At 30.8% G+C, this 15,934-nt stretch overlaps 1 protein-coding gene across 1 annotated transcript; it reads left to right on the top strand.

The window, feature by feature from the left end:
* The first annotated feature begins 10,386 nt into the window (after window positions 1-10,386).
* Window positions 10,387-15,062, top strand: LOC114412139 (transaldolase-like). Its single transcript, XM_028375930.1, has 12 exons — window positions 10,387-10,626; window positions 10,753-10,831; window positions 10,921-10,996; window positions 11,088-11,171; window positions 11,291-11,395; window positions 11,899-11,979; window positions 12,083-12,147; window positions 13,151-13,220; window positions 13,304-13,381; window positions 13,632-13,729; window positions 13,832-13,967; window positions 14,520-15,062. Exons 1-12 carry the CDS (start codon window positions 10,449-10,451, stop codon window positions 14,664-14,666), a joined length of 1,197 nt encoding a protein of 398 aa, XP_028231731.1. The 5' UTR covers window positions 10,387-10,448; the 3' UTR covers window positions 14,667-15,062.
* Window positions 15,063-15,934: the final 872 nt, after the last annotated feature.

Below are 15,934 nucleotides of genomic sequence, written 5' to 3'. Positions count from 1 at the left end.
AGAAAATTTAGTATAGATTTCAAAAACAAGGTTAATGATAACATTCAGGGTCAAATACCCCTGTCAAAACATAAAAGGCTGAGGGGTGTTTCAGATTCTACTAAAAGGAGACATCATTTTAAAATTCCGATCACGCCAATATGATCGGGGTTCAGTGAAGGTCGCAAAAATAACATCAATGTTATAAAAAGATAAATTTTACAATGGCTCATTTTCAAGGGTTTTTCAAAGGAAGTGTAAAAACATCCAATAATGGTTCCCAAGTCAGAATAGATGCAAAGATAGACTCAAATTAACAAGGAGAAGGCTTAGAATCACGGTTACCTCAAAGAAACCGTGAAGGAAGAATTAGAGGCTTCGTTCTCTACTGAATCCTCGAGTTGAGTTTTGAAGATTCCGCTCCGATTAAATTGTTCTTCTTCGTGCGGTGATCCGACGACAAACAAAGGCGGTTCGTGGCGGTCACTAGTGGTCAGTGGTGGTGGAGGAGGAGCTTGGGGGTGTTGGGGGAGGGTTTAGGGGAAGAGAAGGAGGAAGAAGATGGTTGTTTTATGCTGCTGGACGTATTTGAAGCTTGTAACACTCGCCTGGGCGAGCTGATCTAACTCAAATTTTTCTGTTTCGGTAAAAAAATCATATCTCATACTCAAAATTTTATATTTCAAATCCCAACGGTCCGGATGTGGATAACTTTCTTAGGAACCTCCAGAAAAAAATTGAAGATGATCCAACGATTAACGAATTCGAGATGACGATTTTATTGAAATAGGTTTAGGTAAAAAATTTGAAATCTCATAATCTCAACTTAGCTCAACAAAACTCCACATAACTCAACATCCACATCATGAAATTCACACATGACTAATTCAAGCCATATCTCAACTCATTCAAGTCAACCATATAGTCAAATAACACAATAAATACAATTAAACATCAATTTATATATCTCATGGTGTTACAATTACAATGTTTATTTTGGTAAATTGTTGCAATGTTTATGTTGGATAGTTTCTATTGTGACAAAAAATTATGGTTAATAATCTATATTGTTATTATTATGTTTGTTTTAAATTATTTTTTTCAACATATTTTTAAGTAATTATTATAATGTTACGTTTGTAACGATAAAAAATAATAAAAATTTATCTTAAAATTATTTTTTACCCTTAAAAGAAACAAAATTTCGGGTATAACAAATTAATCAAATAGAAACATATTGATATTTAGGTGCAATAAAAAATTATTAACATTTTCATTAAATAATGATAACTTATTGATATTTTGATCAAATGGAATGTACTGACATTTAGGTAAAAAAAATCACTAACATTTTCTTCCATAAAAAAATATTTTGTCCAACAAAAAATTATTGACATTTATGTCTAAAAATGATATCTTAGTGACATTTTCATCCAATCTAGTCAGCATGATCACATTGACAATTATTTCAATGACAATTTCGTCCCTTTGTGTTACGTATGTTATTTTATTAATAGTGACAAATGAAAGTTAATGATTGAATATATTTATCGCACTTTTTATACTTTCGGGGATTAAATTTTTTATTTTTATATTTCAGAAATGTATTTGTTAGTGAATTACACATTTAGAGACAAAAGTAATTATTTATCCTTTTTTATTTACCAAGCATCATTGCAGGCGTCAACACCTTTGTTCGGAATTTTTGTGTGCTCACAAGAGATTCTTCTTTTTGCGGTTATTAGGCACACACATTAACAGTTTTTTTTTTTTTTTACAGTTTTACCAAAATGAATTATTTTGTAAAATTAATGATCAAAATGAGTGTTTTTCAAAACTATTTACCTGATTTTTGTCACATGGGAAATAAGAAGCACCACCCTGGGGAATATATTTTGTATTTTTTGTTTGTTTGTGTGTAATCGGAAATCCCATCCTAACATGCTCAATCTCTATCAAGTATTTGACGTCAACACTAAATACATATTTAATAATCATATATTATGTCATAATTTCACTCAATTTAACATCTACTTAAATAGCTGACAAGGATGAACATATTATAATGACCCTTTCTTTATAGGACAAACAAAAAATATAAGTCATTTAAATGACACCTCTTGTGTTTTATCACTCAATTTGATAATTAATTTTACAAAAAAAGTCATGATTTTTTTTCCTATTCAAAATAATAAACAGAGGAAACTTCAACAAAAGATTCTATATCATGGTACACTGGGAGGATGATTTATTTTCAATGGATCGAAATAGATCGATTAAAATGCTTCCCACATTTTCTTCCATGTTAATAAATTTCAAGAAAAATCTGTGGCTTCACGTTGTTACCAGCCATCGGGGTGTTTACTCTTGAAACCATTCTGATATTCCAATTAATGTTTTCTCCTTATCTTCCGCATCGAAACCCATTGTATTGGACAGTGATAACTGATTATGGACATGTCATGGCCTCCGCCAACCGTCACGCGAGGTTAGCCATGCTTTTCTTTCCTTTTTTTCTTCCCCTTTTTCTCTCGGTTTTGTCTGCACATAAAAATCCTATTTGACACATGTTTCCCCCCCACTATTTTCACTGTTAAATAAATTGTTTTGATCATGATGTTACATAATTTTCCAGTTATTTATAGCAACCAAATTCATCGTCGTCAAAGCCATAAATGGACCAACAACTCTAATGAATTATTGGATCAGATGAATACTTTGGGAGGCAAGAAAGGAAAATCAGACTTGCAGTTTGCAAATGGCAGGGTCAAATGATGTTGCTAATTTCAGTGTAAGGATGAATAGCATGACATTGACAAGTGAAAGAGGCTTTTCAAGTTAAACTTAAATTTATGTCTTTCTCTTATTATGTATCTTCCTTTTCATTATCATTTTTCTTATTTATATAATTGGTTTTTGGTTATGCCTTGTCATGTTTATTTATTTTATTCAGTATCCATACCCGATGATGTTGATGTAGTTATTTAGGTGGAAAATGTTGAAATAGTGAGCAAAATATATCTAATCATGCAGGCTCATGAGAATGATAATAGATTGAAGGAAAAGTTAGTGCAGGGGGTATTTTTATTTTGGTAAACCGCTGGAGGTCAATTTTGTAAGTGTACAATCTCTCATTAATTAGTTAATATTAGGTAACAGATTTATTTTTTTCACATTTCCATTCCTCTTATATTTCCTTTTTCATTTCTTCTTTCTTTTTTAGTTTTACCTTTTTTTTCCACATCAAATCTCTCATAAATATCTTAGTGTTTCTACATGCCTTGATCCCATCGTAATTCCTTTTAAATATGTTTTTTTAATATTGTTTGCAATTTACACCCGTAATTGAGGGTTGTTCGCCACGTTGCCTTAAGAAGATTTGGGTTTGGAGGTATTGATGTAACTAGTTTCCTATCTCAATAACTTGGCAAATCCAATCAGCAGGTATAAATTCAAACTTGTATGAAGAAATGAAGAGCGGCTGATTTTTGTAGTAATAAAGATAAATATAACGAGAAGGGAGATTGAATTGCAATTTTAAAATTTTTTAAAGCCTTTTCGCATGACGATGAACAATAATTTTGCAAAGCAAAAGATCAGATGTTGAAAAACAAATTCAAATGATAAGTCAAATAAAAGCAAAAAGAAAAACAAATAAAGACAAGAAGTTATACTAGTTTAATTTATCTTTATCATTGAGATTATGTTTAGTGACAAGTATTATGTCACTACTTCCTTTATAAAATCAAGTTCTATTCCAAACTTGATTAATCATCTTTAAACAAATCATAAGAAATTTGTTGTTTATGTTTACACAATGACTAAATCTATAATCGTATTAAATATAATTCTACAATCAACACTTAGTCCTTTTTTCTCTATATGTTTAAAATGTTTTTAGAGTTTTTTCTAATTTTACAAGAATATACAAAATGATTTTTACAAAAAAAAAATGAACATTTTTGCATAAAATTCATTGTTCATGTCTTCAAAGCTTCTAGTATATATAAGTCTCATCTTCAAGTATTTGTTGTTATCTATGCAAAATAGATCTCACATGTATAAATGTTATCTTTAGTATCGTATCAAATTATGATTCTATCTTACTAACACCTGAAACATCAGATGCATCCCTCACAAGATATGATTTGATAATGCATAAGGCATAACTTTTAATATTTGTATTTTAATCTAATCAATATAATTAAGAATTCTAATTGGTCTAAAGATATAAATGTCTTTTTGACTTAAGAGGAATACATTATGTTTTCAACTTTTTGGGATTTACCAAGTTGCATGTCTTTAGATGTTTAAATTTTGTTATGCATGATTAACAGCCTGCTTCTTTCATACAGGTTGAATGTGCAAGTTGCAATAGTTGAGAGAGCTAATATTAGGAGTTAATTATTTGATACAATTTGATAGATACTTGTATTACTCTTATCACTAGTTCTTCTGCTCTTTTTTTTTTATTATAATTTTTAATTGCTTTTGAGTTTCCATTTTTATTAGTGCATATTTTGTTGTCTTTGTTCCTTCCTGGATAAAATTTGTATGCTTTTCTGCTTTCTATTGCACTCTTTAATTTGATAATTATCCAAAATGACTGGTATGTAATTTGGTAGTACGTTTGGATAATGTAGATAAGAAAAAAAGGAGAATGCAAAGTTATCAAATGAAAATTGATTAAATATAAACACCGCTTTCTGACCTTGATTGTCTCTTTCATTCAACCTATATAGAGGAATACTTTGAAAAGAGTTGAATCTCCTGCTCCAAGCATTAGGAGTGTAAGATTTTCTTAGTAGCAATATAAAACAACAATACTTAAAAGTAGGAACTGCTATGTATTTTATTCATAACATAAATAGGTTGAGAGTACCTGATAATCTATTAGATGGATAATCTTATTATTTCTTTTCACTTTGCAGACTATTTAGATACCTTATCTCTTCACAAAAGTCATATGCAACGGCATAATCATGACCCTGTAGTTTTATCTAGTGCATAGGTTGTACAGTCTGATGAAATCACTTTGATAAAGCTTCCCGTTGACTTTAAAAAAAACAATTCAGGTCATGGGTCATCTTCCAATTAAATGCTCGATGATCCTTTACAACATGCTTTTTTTCTTGCTTTTCTAACTTCAAAGACTCCAACTTCATATCTGAAGATGAAGTCGGTGCTTGAGGCTGTATGTTGATAACGTCTGCAAACTTTCCCTTTTACTTAACATGTCATCATGACAAGAAGTATTTAGGAATACTAGGAAGAAAATTCTGCATTCGTTCTTTTCATGTAAACAAAAGGAGAACATCTAATTTGGAAGAAAGTTCATGCACAATAGTTGCACTTAAATTTTATGTTCAAAATAAAACATTGCCTTTTCATTCTCTTTCATTTTATTTTATTCTGTCGGTTGTTATTTAGTTAAGCTCATCTTTACAGATGTTTGGTTGATAATATGTTATTTTCTTTTGTCAAGTTGTTAGCAGGCTAAGAATTCGAATTGTTAAATAGGACCTAAAGGGGTATACAAATAGCACATCTATAACCTTTCTCTCTCCTATAGTGATAGTTGTTTATGAGAATGAACTTATCAGGTATATTCATAGATCATGAATACCATTATTAGTTTTCATATTGATATTAAGACGGTTATGAATTCATAATAAAAAAAGATTGTTATGAAATGAGGCATTATGGTGCTTTTTCAACCAAACGATCTAAATCCTTAGCATAATTTATATAAACTTAATTATTTTTATTTTCCTTCCAATTTCTACTTCATAGCTATGCAAAACATTTTGCTATTAAAGGTGCAAAATTTAACTTCTTTGTATTGTACTCTGTGCACCTTAAATTTTCTAAGTATCTCAATTAACTTGCCTTCATATATAGTTTACTTTTTAGGATTATGCAGATTACTGAGTTTTTATTTAATATATCAATTTTTTTTTTTTACAGATGATGTGGTACATTGTCTATAATGACATTTAGACTCATAAAAAATATAATGACACTTAGTTTCAAAATGTTTAGCATTTTTTCTTTTCACCACACACACATGTATTTTAACAGTTGTAAACTAATGTTTCCAGTAATAAGTTATAAATGTAATTAAATATTGATGGCTCTACTCATAATTGACATAATACTTGAATTTAATCTCATTATATAGGTAGTCAGTGTTATAATTTAGACTTATAGTTGTCATATTTTTTAAAAAAATATTTCACTTTTTATTTGTTAAATTTTGTACTTCTAAAATATTTAATTAATTTTATTTACACAATAGTTTTTGTTGTCACGATAAATTTTAACAATTAACCAAAATGAATCCAACTACAATAGCTTTAACATGATTTTAAAATTTGAAAAGTAACTCAAGCGATTTAATTGTTAAAAGAAAAAATTTGTCTCTTGACTTAAATATAAACTCTTAAGTTATTATAGAAAATACTTAATTTATAATGATTCTCAATAGAATATTAAAGAAACAAAACAAAAACAAAACTTAGAAGAAAAATACTTAAATCGGCGAAAAAACTGAAAGATAATTAGAAATATAATTACATGTATTGATTGTTTTTTGGTTGAAGGTACTTACAAATTAAATGCTTAAAACTATTATTTATATTTGAAAAATCTAGACTAGATCGTGTCTATTCGGTCCGTACATGACCTCTTAACTGATCTTGGCTAATATCTTTGCAATTCGACTATACAAGCATGAGGTGCACTTCTCATGTTCTGATCTTTAAGTAACCACTTCCTAAATCATGGCATCTTCCCATTTCTAACTGATTTTACTAGAATCCCGTTATTTTAGTCATAACTTGAACTCTGGCACAGTTATCCTCTGAGTTTTATTTGAATTTTCAAAAATTGAACCAATTAATTTTCATAATGGTAGAATATTATCATCTAATTCGAAAACATAATAACCTCATTTCAGCTAAGTGTCTGTCCTGAATTATTCAGCTACCTAAGAATATTTTCGACTGATAATATTATTAGTATTTTTTAATCATATCTTTTTAACATGTATATGAAAGTTGAGACTCTTGAAGCACGAGTCACTTTACTAGTTTTTTATATACCGCTAATCCACGAGTTCAACTTGGGCAAGCCTTGAGTTAAGTGAGCTAAGACCAGCTTTTATAGATTGTTGCCGTGAGCTAGATTTTTGCAACCCAATAAGACTAAATCTATGGTGAGCCGAATTAGCTCATGTGTTATGGCTCACATTGATGGCTTTATTTTTAAGATTGTATTGTACCATTTTATTCTGTTAATTTTCTCTCCTCTTCTGAATGAATTATCGTATAACAATAAAAAAATATTTTTAATTTTAAAACATAGTTGTTATAATAGAACTATATATTCTTACCGTTTCTGTAACAACTTATATTTCTTCATCATGAATAATATGTTAAAATTTTTATTCTAATAATAATTAATGTGGGTTAATATTATAAGACAATTATATTAACTATTTAAACAACCAAATTAGTTCATGTAATTAAATTAGCTCAATTAATCAAATCAAATGATATAAACTTAAATGAGCAGGTGTTAATGTTGACACTTAAAGATTATGGTCCGGAAACAGCCGTGTCACATATAATTTCTCTTATCCCATCTCAAAAGTTACGAAAGTTCTATTATAGAATAAAAAGGTTCTAGTTGAAGAAGAACCATGAAATCACTAGTTATCTAACATGAGATCGTGACACCCTACCTAACTAAATAGTGAGTAACACGATTTACTTGACTTGACAACAAACACACTTAATTGAGAGAAGTTTTGAAGGAAATTCAGCTTGTCAATGCTGCTTGGAAGAGTGCTGCCATATTCATTGTTCATGAATTGGAGAGATGGGAATTCAATGTAGAGCCACTGCAGCTTCCTGTGAAGGGAGACCTGGAAAATGCGAAGTCATTGCTGCACCAAAGGTCTTACACTTGAGTCTTGAAAAACACATCTAAGGACTTCAATATTTAATATAACTATGCATGAACGGGTGCATACATTGAATAACCGCAATTGCAACCAGCTCCGCTTGGAGTTGCTCCAGCTCCAAGTCAAATGCAGCGTTGCTATACATGCGGATATCACGAAGTGGAAGTTGAAAGGGACCCTGGATATCACAGCTCAAACATCATTAATTAAAGAAAGAAAAGAAAGGGGAATAATTATTTATATATAAAAAAGAAATGTGATTTAATTTCAATAGTAAAGATAAATGCAGTATAACAAAAAAAAAACCTATCAAAAAATAGTAGAGATAAAAATCCCAAATTTTCCTCAAAATAGTATGTTACATTCATCAAGGTATTTCAATTAATTTCTAATATTTTTTACTAGTTGAAAAACTTGATTGTCTGTTTGATAAAGATTTTTTTAAGTAATTCATAGTATTTTTTAAAATGCTACTTAAAATAATATTTTTTAAAATGTTAATTTTTAACTTTTTATATTTTCTTTCATTTTTTTATCTTTAATGTATTCATTCAATTTCTTTATTATTTTTTTAAATAAATCACGATTTTATTATTTTTATATTATTTTATACTTTTCATCTATTTCAATAATTTTTTTTTACCAAATATATATAATTTAATAAATTAATTTTTTGGTTTCTAACTACTAACTAATTTTCCAATTTCAACCAACTTTTTAATTTTCAGTTTTGGTCAAACATAACCTATAGTGAGTTCGTACTCTGTATGATAGTTTAGCAATTTCAATTTTATTTCTTCAAAAAATAATATTTTAATTTTGTTATTAATGAGATACTTTCTACTTCTATTATTAAATAAAACATAAGTTAATTTATTTATATTTCAATAATTATATTATTTTAGTCCTGGTATATACAAATTAAAATAGAATATGTAATTCTATCATTAATTCTCATTTTTTCAATCACATATGATTGACATAGCCACCTAGGAAGAAAGTATTGTCTTCAAGTTCAATGGGGAAGTCAATCCCAAAAGATTAGTTTCTTGGGTGAAAAAATTCCTTAAACTCCATGAGTTTTACTTATTAGGTGAGACTTTCCGTTGTGTAATTCATAACAATATATTTCTGTTCGAGAGTTTATACTTCATCAATGAATGATATTTTACTAAACTTTTTTATTGGTCAAATTTTTTTGAATAATGCTATTCATGAAGTCGATCCTTTCAATTGAAGCACTAATGGTACGGACATAAATTCAAAGGGAGAGTCCATCCCAGAGGTGGAGAATCGTTTAGACTTGTAAGTCTTACTTATTTATAAGTCTCAACATAACACGCACGCGCGCGCATATATATATAATAAAAGTATTAATTTGACACTAATGAATAATGATACTTATATTTTTATTGAATAATATAAAATAAATTACACAATAAAAAAACAGTTAAAATAAATTTAAATACTTTTTTCACACCATTATTTTTTTAGTCGTATACACTTTTTTATATTTTTTATTTGTCATATTCTTTATCATATTTTATCATTTTTATAAAAAAAGATTAATCTATTTTCAGTGGTGCTTCCATATTAAAGGTAAGGAAATAGTTTTCTTAATAAATTATATCTTTACATTTATACACTTAATAATTTAAGTGTTTGAAAAACAGAGAAAAAATTGTGAGATAATTTTTTGTACAATTCTTTTATACATTTTAATTTTACAATTAAGAAAGAAATAAGAAAAATAAAAAAAAAAGATTAACCACATGTTTAACTTACTTTAATATAAATATAATGATAATTTATATTGAAATTCTCTCTTCTTTTTTTTGGGGTGAAAATGGTAGAATAAGAAAACATAAATATTACCGATAGAACGTCAATCACATGTTAAAACTGACAATAGAGGTCTACTTAGGGTATTATTGTTGAGGTTTGTATTACAAGCAATTTCACCATACTCAATTAGTACTTAAACGTGAAAGAATCTTCCTCAAGAAGGTTATCCATTAAAGAAAAAAAAGTAACATTAGAGGAATTTAAATTTGCACCCATAAAATCAATAAAATTAAGTTATTGAACTAGTTTGTTTAAGTTTATTTTTTAAAATAAAATAAGTAGTTTTATAATTTTCTGATTATTTGACAAACCTGTTTTTACTTAAAATAAATATTTTTTTTTGTCTTTTTCAAGTAACAAAATTTATCTACTTGTTTAAAAAAATATTTATATATATATTTTTTAAAGTTTAAACATCTCATCCGATATTGTACTAAAATAAGTTAAGTAAATTAAATCCACATGATTAATGTAATCGATGTTTTTCTTCAAAACAGTGTTGTAAAAATATGTATTGGAAAACAAAAAATTAACGTTGTTGGTGTCCAAACTTAGACAGGTAATTAGATCTGGTTTAATACTGTTATTTAATTCAGAAGATGTAACCGAGTGACAGTGTGATTGAGTTTGGCTGTCATAATCTCTCTCTCATCCGAAAATGTCACTCACCTTGCAAACTCCGCCTTCTACAACTCTCTCTTCTGCATCTCCCATTCACAGAACAATAACAAGATACACCACATTCTCCTTCTCGCTTCGTCCTCCAACAACTCTTCACTTCAATCCCCACAGGTCCCTCCCTCTAATTCGCGCTTCCAATTCTTCTATCAATGCCGGTAATTTTATCACACACCACTTCTTAAGCTCTCTTAGTTCATTCATTTCGCGCTTTAACTTTTTTTTTTTTTTTTTTTGTCTTTTCTCTTTCTCTCATTTCGCAATTTCCGTTTATTCGCCTGCAGCTTCGACCACTGAACTGGACGCTGTGTCCGCCTTCAGCGAGATCGTTCCCGACACCGTCGTTTTCGATGATTTCGAAAAGTAACGTCGTTTTTGCTTTGTTCTTTATGAAATTTGAATTAATTTTGATTTGATTAATTAATTAATTAATTAATGCACCTACGCTGCAGGTTTCCTCCAACTGCTGCTACTGTTAGTTCATCGCTTCTCTTGGGAATATGTGGCCTTCCAGACACCATTTTTAGGGTCAGATTTTCACTCTTTGAAAAACCTAGCACCTGCATTTGGTTTGAGTCTGAGTCAACGTGTTACATTTTTTTTTTTTTTTTTGCTGTAGAATGCTGTGGAAATGGCTTTAGCTGATTCTGAGTGTTATGGACTTGAAAATCCTAACGCGCGATTGTCTTGTTTTGTCAACAAGGTATTTATTTATTTCTGTTTTTCTTTTTTGGAAAAAACTAATTTTTGTTTAATGATAAATTGTGAAGCTCATTTGAGTCTAACTGTGGTTCTTTTGTGAATTTGGTCCTGGAATTGTAGGCTTTCGCGAATATCGGTAGTGACATGGCAAAGCTTGTCCCTGGCCGTGTTTCGACAGAAGTGGATGCGCGGCTTGCTTATGACACACATGCCATTATCAGGAAGGTATTTGGTCATGCTTCATTGACTACTTATGATGTTAAGATTCTATTGCTATGCATCTTCAAAGCGAGATTGTGATGTTGAATGCATTTGTATTTTCAATGCCTTTTTTCTCAGGAATGCCAAAACTTAAGCCTTCTAATTGTTCAGATTTATAAAGTTCTTATTAAGTTGTCTATTCTGGTCATGAGTAAGTTATAGTACCTTTTATTATTAAAGAAACAATTATGATTTTGGTACCGGATTGTACATCAATCTTAATTCTCAAGTGAGCAATGCCCAAACTGAGGAGATAGGTGCTTCTGTCTGTCTTTCTCTCGCCTGTTCTCCCCCTCTCTCAGTAAATTCTAAACTTTGAGTGTCTGTTAATCTGTTCAGAAACAAGTTCACATTTTGTGAATCCTTAATGCTCAGCGCAGTTATAAAATCCAACTACCCTGAGAAAATACACATGTATTGTGCCTTGCCTGTGTGAAATCTGATGGTACTGTTATCAAATTTTACAGGTGCATGACCTGTTGAAGTTGTACAATGATAGCAATGTACCTCCGCAACGTCTGTTGTTTAAAATTCCTTCCACTTGGCAAGTGAGTAGTATTGAAAATAGAATTGTAGTGCTAGCTGAATTCAGAAATACTGATGAGTGATGATTTAGTTAACGTACTGATGACTTGCTTGCTTTTTATTTAGGGAATAGAGGCTGCAAGGTTGCTGGAATCCGAAGGCATACAGACACATTTGACCTTTGTCTACAGGTAGTTTTTTTTTTAATATTTTGCAGCAAGCTCTTGAGGTTAATATATGAAGGATGTCATTTCATTATATGTAGTACATAAAATTTTCTGTCTTGAATGCTATTAATACATTGCAAATGTTATCTCTAAACCTGAGGAATCATATGATGGCAAATCACACATATATTACTTTTGGTAGTTATGTTAATAACAAATTTTATTCACCTGACATGTATGTTCACCTCAAGGACTCAGTTTCACTGTTGTTTTTTTAATCCAAAAGGGTCTAATCTGAGCTTGGATAATCTAATGTTTCTTTTGTTCTGCATAATCTCCTATCTGATAACTTTATTCTATAGCAATGATAATTCTTAACTAGTTTGTAATTGGTTGAGGCTGTACATATTAGCTTGGACTTTGGAAGTATGTGTAAATCCTAATCTTCAAACAATAAATGAAAAGAAATACCCATAATAGAACTTCTACAATACAAAAAAATAATACAAAGTTCTAATCATATTCCCATAAATAGAAAAGTAAAAGGCATCTTTCCTCTGAAGACAGAAATTTTATGTATTGGAAAAAAATACCAAAGTTTTCTTGATGTTAAATTTGAATTGCAAGTCTGGTTATGATTTTATCTTGACCATTGTCTTCATTTTGTAATATCTTCTGTTTGTTAGAAGTACAATCATCACTTTTTTTTGGACATTGGACCACCAATTGGAATGTCTGAGGGCTCATGCTATGAAGCATGACATCATCCCCCTCTTAATAGAAGTTTTGTGAAATGTTCTGCTTTTTGTTACATCAAAAGAAAAAGGAATTATGTGCTTTGATGAAAATTTCATGTTTGTAACTTTGGATACTGAATGCTGATGTGAAATTATTCCCATTTCCTTTTCAAAATTCAAACATCTAAGTTTCTATCCTTGGATCTAGTGGCTGTGTTATTCCATTTTATCTGAGCAATTTCTATTTTATTTTTTCTTATTCTTTCTATGGATCGGTTCTATTTCTTCAGTTTTGCTCAAGCTGCAGCTGCAGCTCAAGCTGGTGCTTCTGTCATTCAAATTTTTGTTGGTCGCATAAGGGTAATTTATATCTTTATTTGAGTCATAAAGAGTGTTGAACAACAGGTTTTAGGGTATCCTATTTAAACTTTGTAATTTTTCAGGATTGGGCACGTAATCATTCTGGTGACACAGAGATAGAATCTGCTCAGCTAAGAGGAGAGGATCCAGGGTTGGCATTGGTCCGTTCTTTAATCTTCTGTTCATGCTTTTGCTCTATTCTTAGAATTTAAATTTATTTTTGTGAAAATTAACTTATAGAGCTCTTGTGGTGAAAATGTAGAAATAGAGATATACATTTCTTTGATCCCAGTTTAAGTCAACAATATTGGTATGACTTGTGGAAAACAACTTGGTTCTTACAAGGATCAGATCTTTGCTAAAAATAGTTAAGATGATCACCAATGCTTGAAATCTTTATTATTATTTCAGGTGACAAAAGCTTACAATTATATTCACAAATATGGACATAAGTCAAAGTTGATGGCAGCAGCAGTTCGCAACAAACAGGACCTATTTAGTCTTCTGGGGTATTCAAAGACTTCCCTTCAGTCATATCCAATTTAATACCTGATTTAAGTTTTATTTGTACAATATACAATCAATTTATTTTCCTTTTCCTCCTTGTCTAGGGTTGACTATATCATAGCTCCTTTAAAGGTATTGCAGTCTCTCAAAGAATCTGTTGCTTCTCCTGATGAGAAGTACTCTTTTGTTAGGAGGTTATCCCCTCAGTCTGCTGCCAAGTACACATTTAGTGATGAAGAGGTATGGTTTCAGCCTCGAATGTTATTTGCCTTTCCCCTTTACAAAGTAGAAATTTCTTAGTTGAAACTACAACAGAAAAATTGAGTTGGTATCAATATATGTTCACCTCATAATTGCAAAGCATAATGGCATGCCCATCGGTCCTTTCTGTCTCATAAATGGTAAATCAAAACCCAATTAGATGAGGAGCAACTTCAAACTGCATGTTGCCTGTTATGTGGTTACTCCAACAAGGTATTAAATCTCCCATCAATATAAGCTCAGGAAAATCGAAATCAGCCAACCCTAACTTCCCTCGCTTTATCAGTGTGAAAGTTTGCTTAATTTGAGATTTCTATCAGTACCATTGTCAATGTAATTGAAAATGTTAGTATTACTTGCCATTTATGATTTATGATGATTGGTTAGGGTACACTTGTGTTATTCAGTTTAATTTGCTACCGCCGTCATCAGCGGGATAGTTTTATAAAATGTCATTCTTGTTCTGGAGTTTGTCAGATTTGCTAGATTATCGGATTGCTCTACTAATAAGCTTAGATTCATTGTATTCAGCTTGTTAGATGGGACGAAGATAGCCTCTCAAAGGCCATGGGGCCTGCAGCTGTGCAGCTTCTGGCTGCTGGACTGGATGGCCATGCTGATCAAGCAAAGCGGGTGGAAGAGTTATTTGGGAAAATTTGGCCACCACCAAATGTATGATTCGACGACTTCTTTATGTCGCACGAGAGTCTTTTGCCTGATGGATCAATAAACATAATACACGACTGATGAAGGGAATATTTCGTTGGTTTTCTTTCCCTCTTAACCATGAAGTCTTGAACAATTTCCTTAATGTGAAGCACGCGGTTCCTAAATGCACATTTTGTTATTTTTCTCTTTCGTTTGTTGCAGTTGCATTTGTCTTATTGACTGTCTATCTATGGTTATTCTCTAAGTAAGGTCGGATACTCGTACAAACTAAGGCCGTAGGTAGGGTCGGTCAAAACCCGGCCTTTCCAGTGTTACCTATTGACCAGGCCTGGACAGCAGTTAATTGGGTCACACTTGGGCTGGCTTTGTCGAAGCACATAAAATGATTGGCAATTGCTTCCTGCACCTCCATTTTGCTTCCTGTGCCTAATCTCTGGAAATGTAAAATCAAACATAAAAATAATTCTAGGTAGTAAAATAAAAAGGGAGAAGTTTAGGTAGGAAAATCAAAATAGACATTATTACATGTATGAAAAATATATTTCAATTTTTTTTTTTTATCATGGGTATTGACCAATTATGCTAAGCACTTTCAATTTCGTTATTTGTAATTCATTTGGGATAGTTTGTCTTTCTTGACATTGAGAAGTTGAAGGAGTGTCTTCAAAAGATTGTCTTACTACTATTTAACCCGGTTAGAGTTCTCAGTAGACTAGTCATTTAATTTAAGAAAGAAATAAAATATCAACACTTTAATGGCACCTTTGCCACCATCACACATGCAACATCTCTTCACATAGTTGTGTCCATCAACGCCTCTTACTAGACTTGACAAAATGGATTGGGCTGACCTATTGGGACTTCAGAGAGTTGAGCTGAGTTGGACTGGTTCAAATGGAAAAGGGCCTATTTGGATGGCTCAATGGAACTGTTGAGTTAGGTTAGAATAAAGAAACATAGCTGGATATTTTAAAGTTTTTCTTTTAAATTTGTCTAAATTTAAACTAAAAATAGTAAAATGGGTTAATATTATATAGAATATGGACCAAATCAATCCAATTCGTTTTTCATACTTGATCCATTGGATCGAATTAGACTGGGTCATCGATTTTCCAGCTTTACCTCTAACATCGTTGTGACTGTAGCATCTTGCCATGGCCAACATGGGAGGTCTTCCTTCAACATCTTGTTGCTTAATCTTGAGTCTGTTGTGCGGTGGAGTCCCAACCAAAACCCTTATTTTTAGCATTATTTTTTCTTTTTTTAATTTTTGAGTA

This window comes from Glycine soja, chromosome 5, assembly GCF_004193775.1.
Source record: "Glycine soja cultivar W05 chromosome 5, ASM419377v2, whole genome shotgun sequence".
Taxonomy (NCBI): domain Eukaryota; kingdom Viridiplantae; phylum Streptophyta; class Magnoliopsida; order Fabales; family Fabaceae; genus Glycine; species Glycine soja.
Note: the sequence above shows the minus strand (reverse complement) of the source record. Positions and strands in the feature narration are given on the sequence as shown.

Excerpts from the sequence above, each read along its gene's own strand:
- LOC114412139 (XM_028375930.1), top strand. The coding sequence starts at position 10,449 with ATGTCACTCACCTTGCAAACTCCGCCTTCTACAACTCTCTCTTCTGCA. Across the intron at positions 12,148-13,150 it reads CATTTGACCTTTGTCTACAG|TTTTGCTCAAGCTGCAGCTG; the intron begins GTAGTTTTTTTT and ends CTATTTCTTCAG. Across the intron at positions 13,730-13,831 it reads GACCTATTTAGTCTTCTGGG|GGTTGACTATATCATAGCTC; the intron begins GTATTCAAAGAC and ends CTCCTTGTCTAG.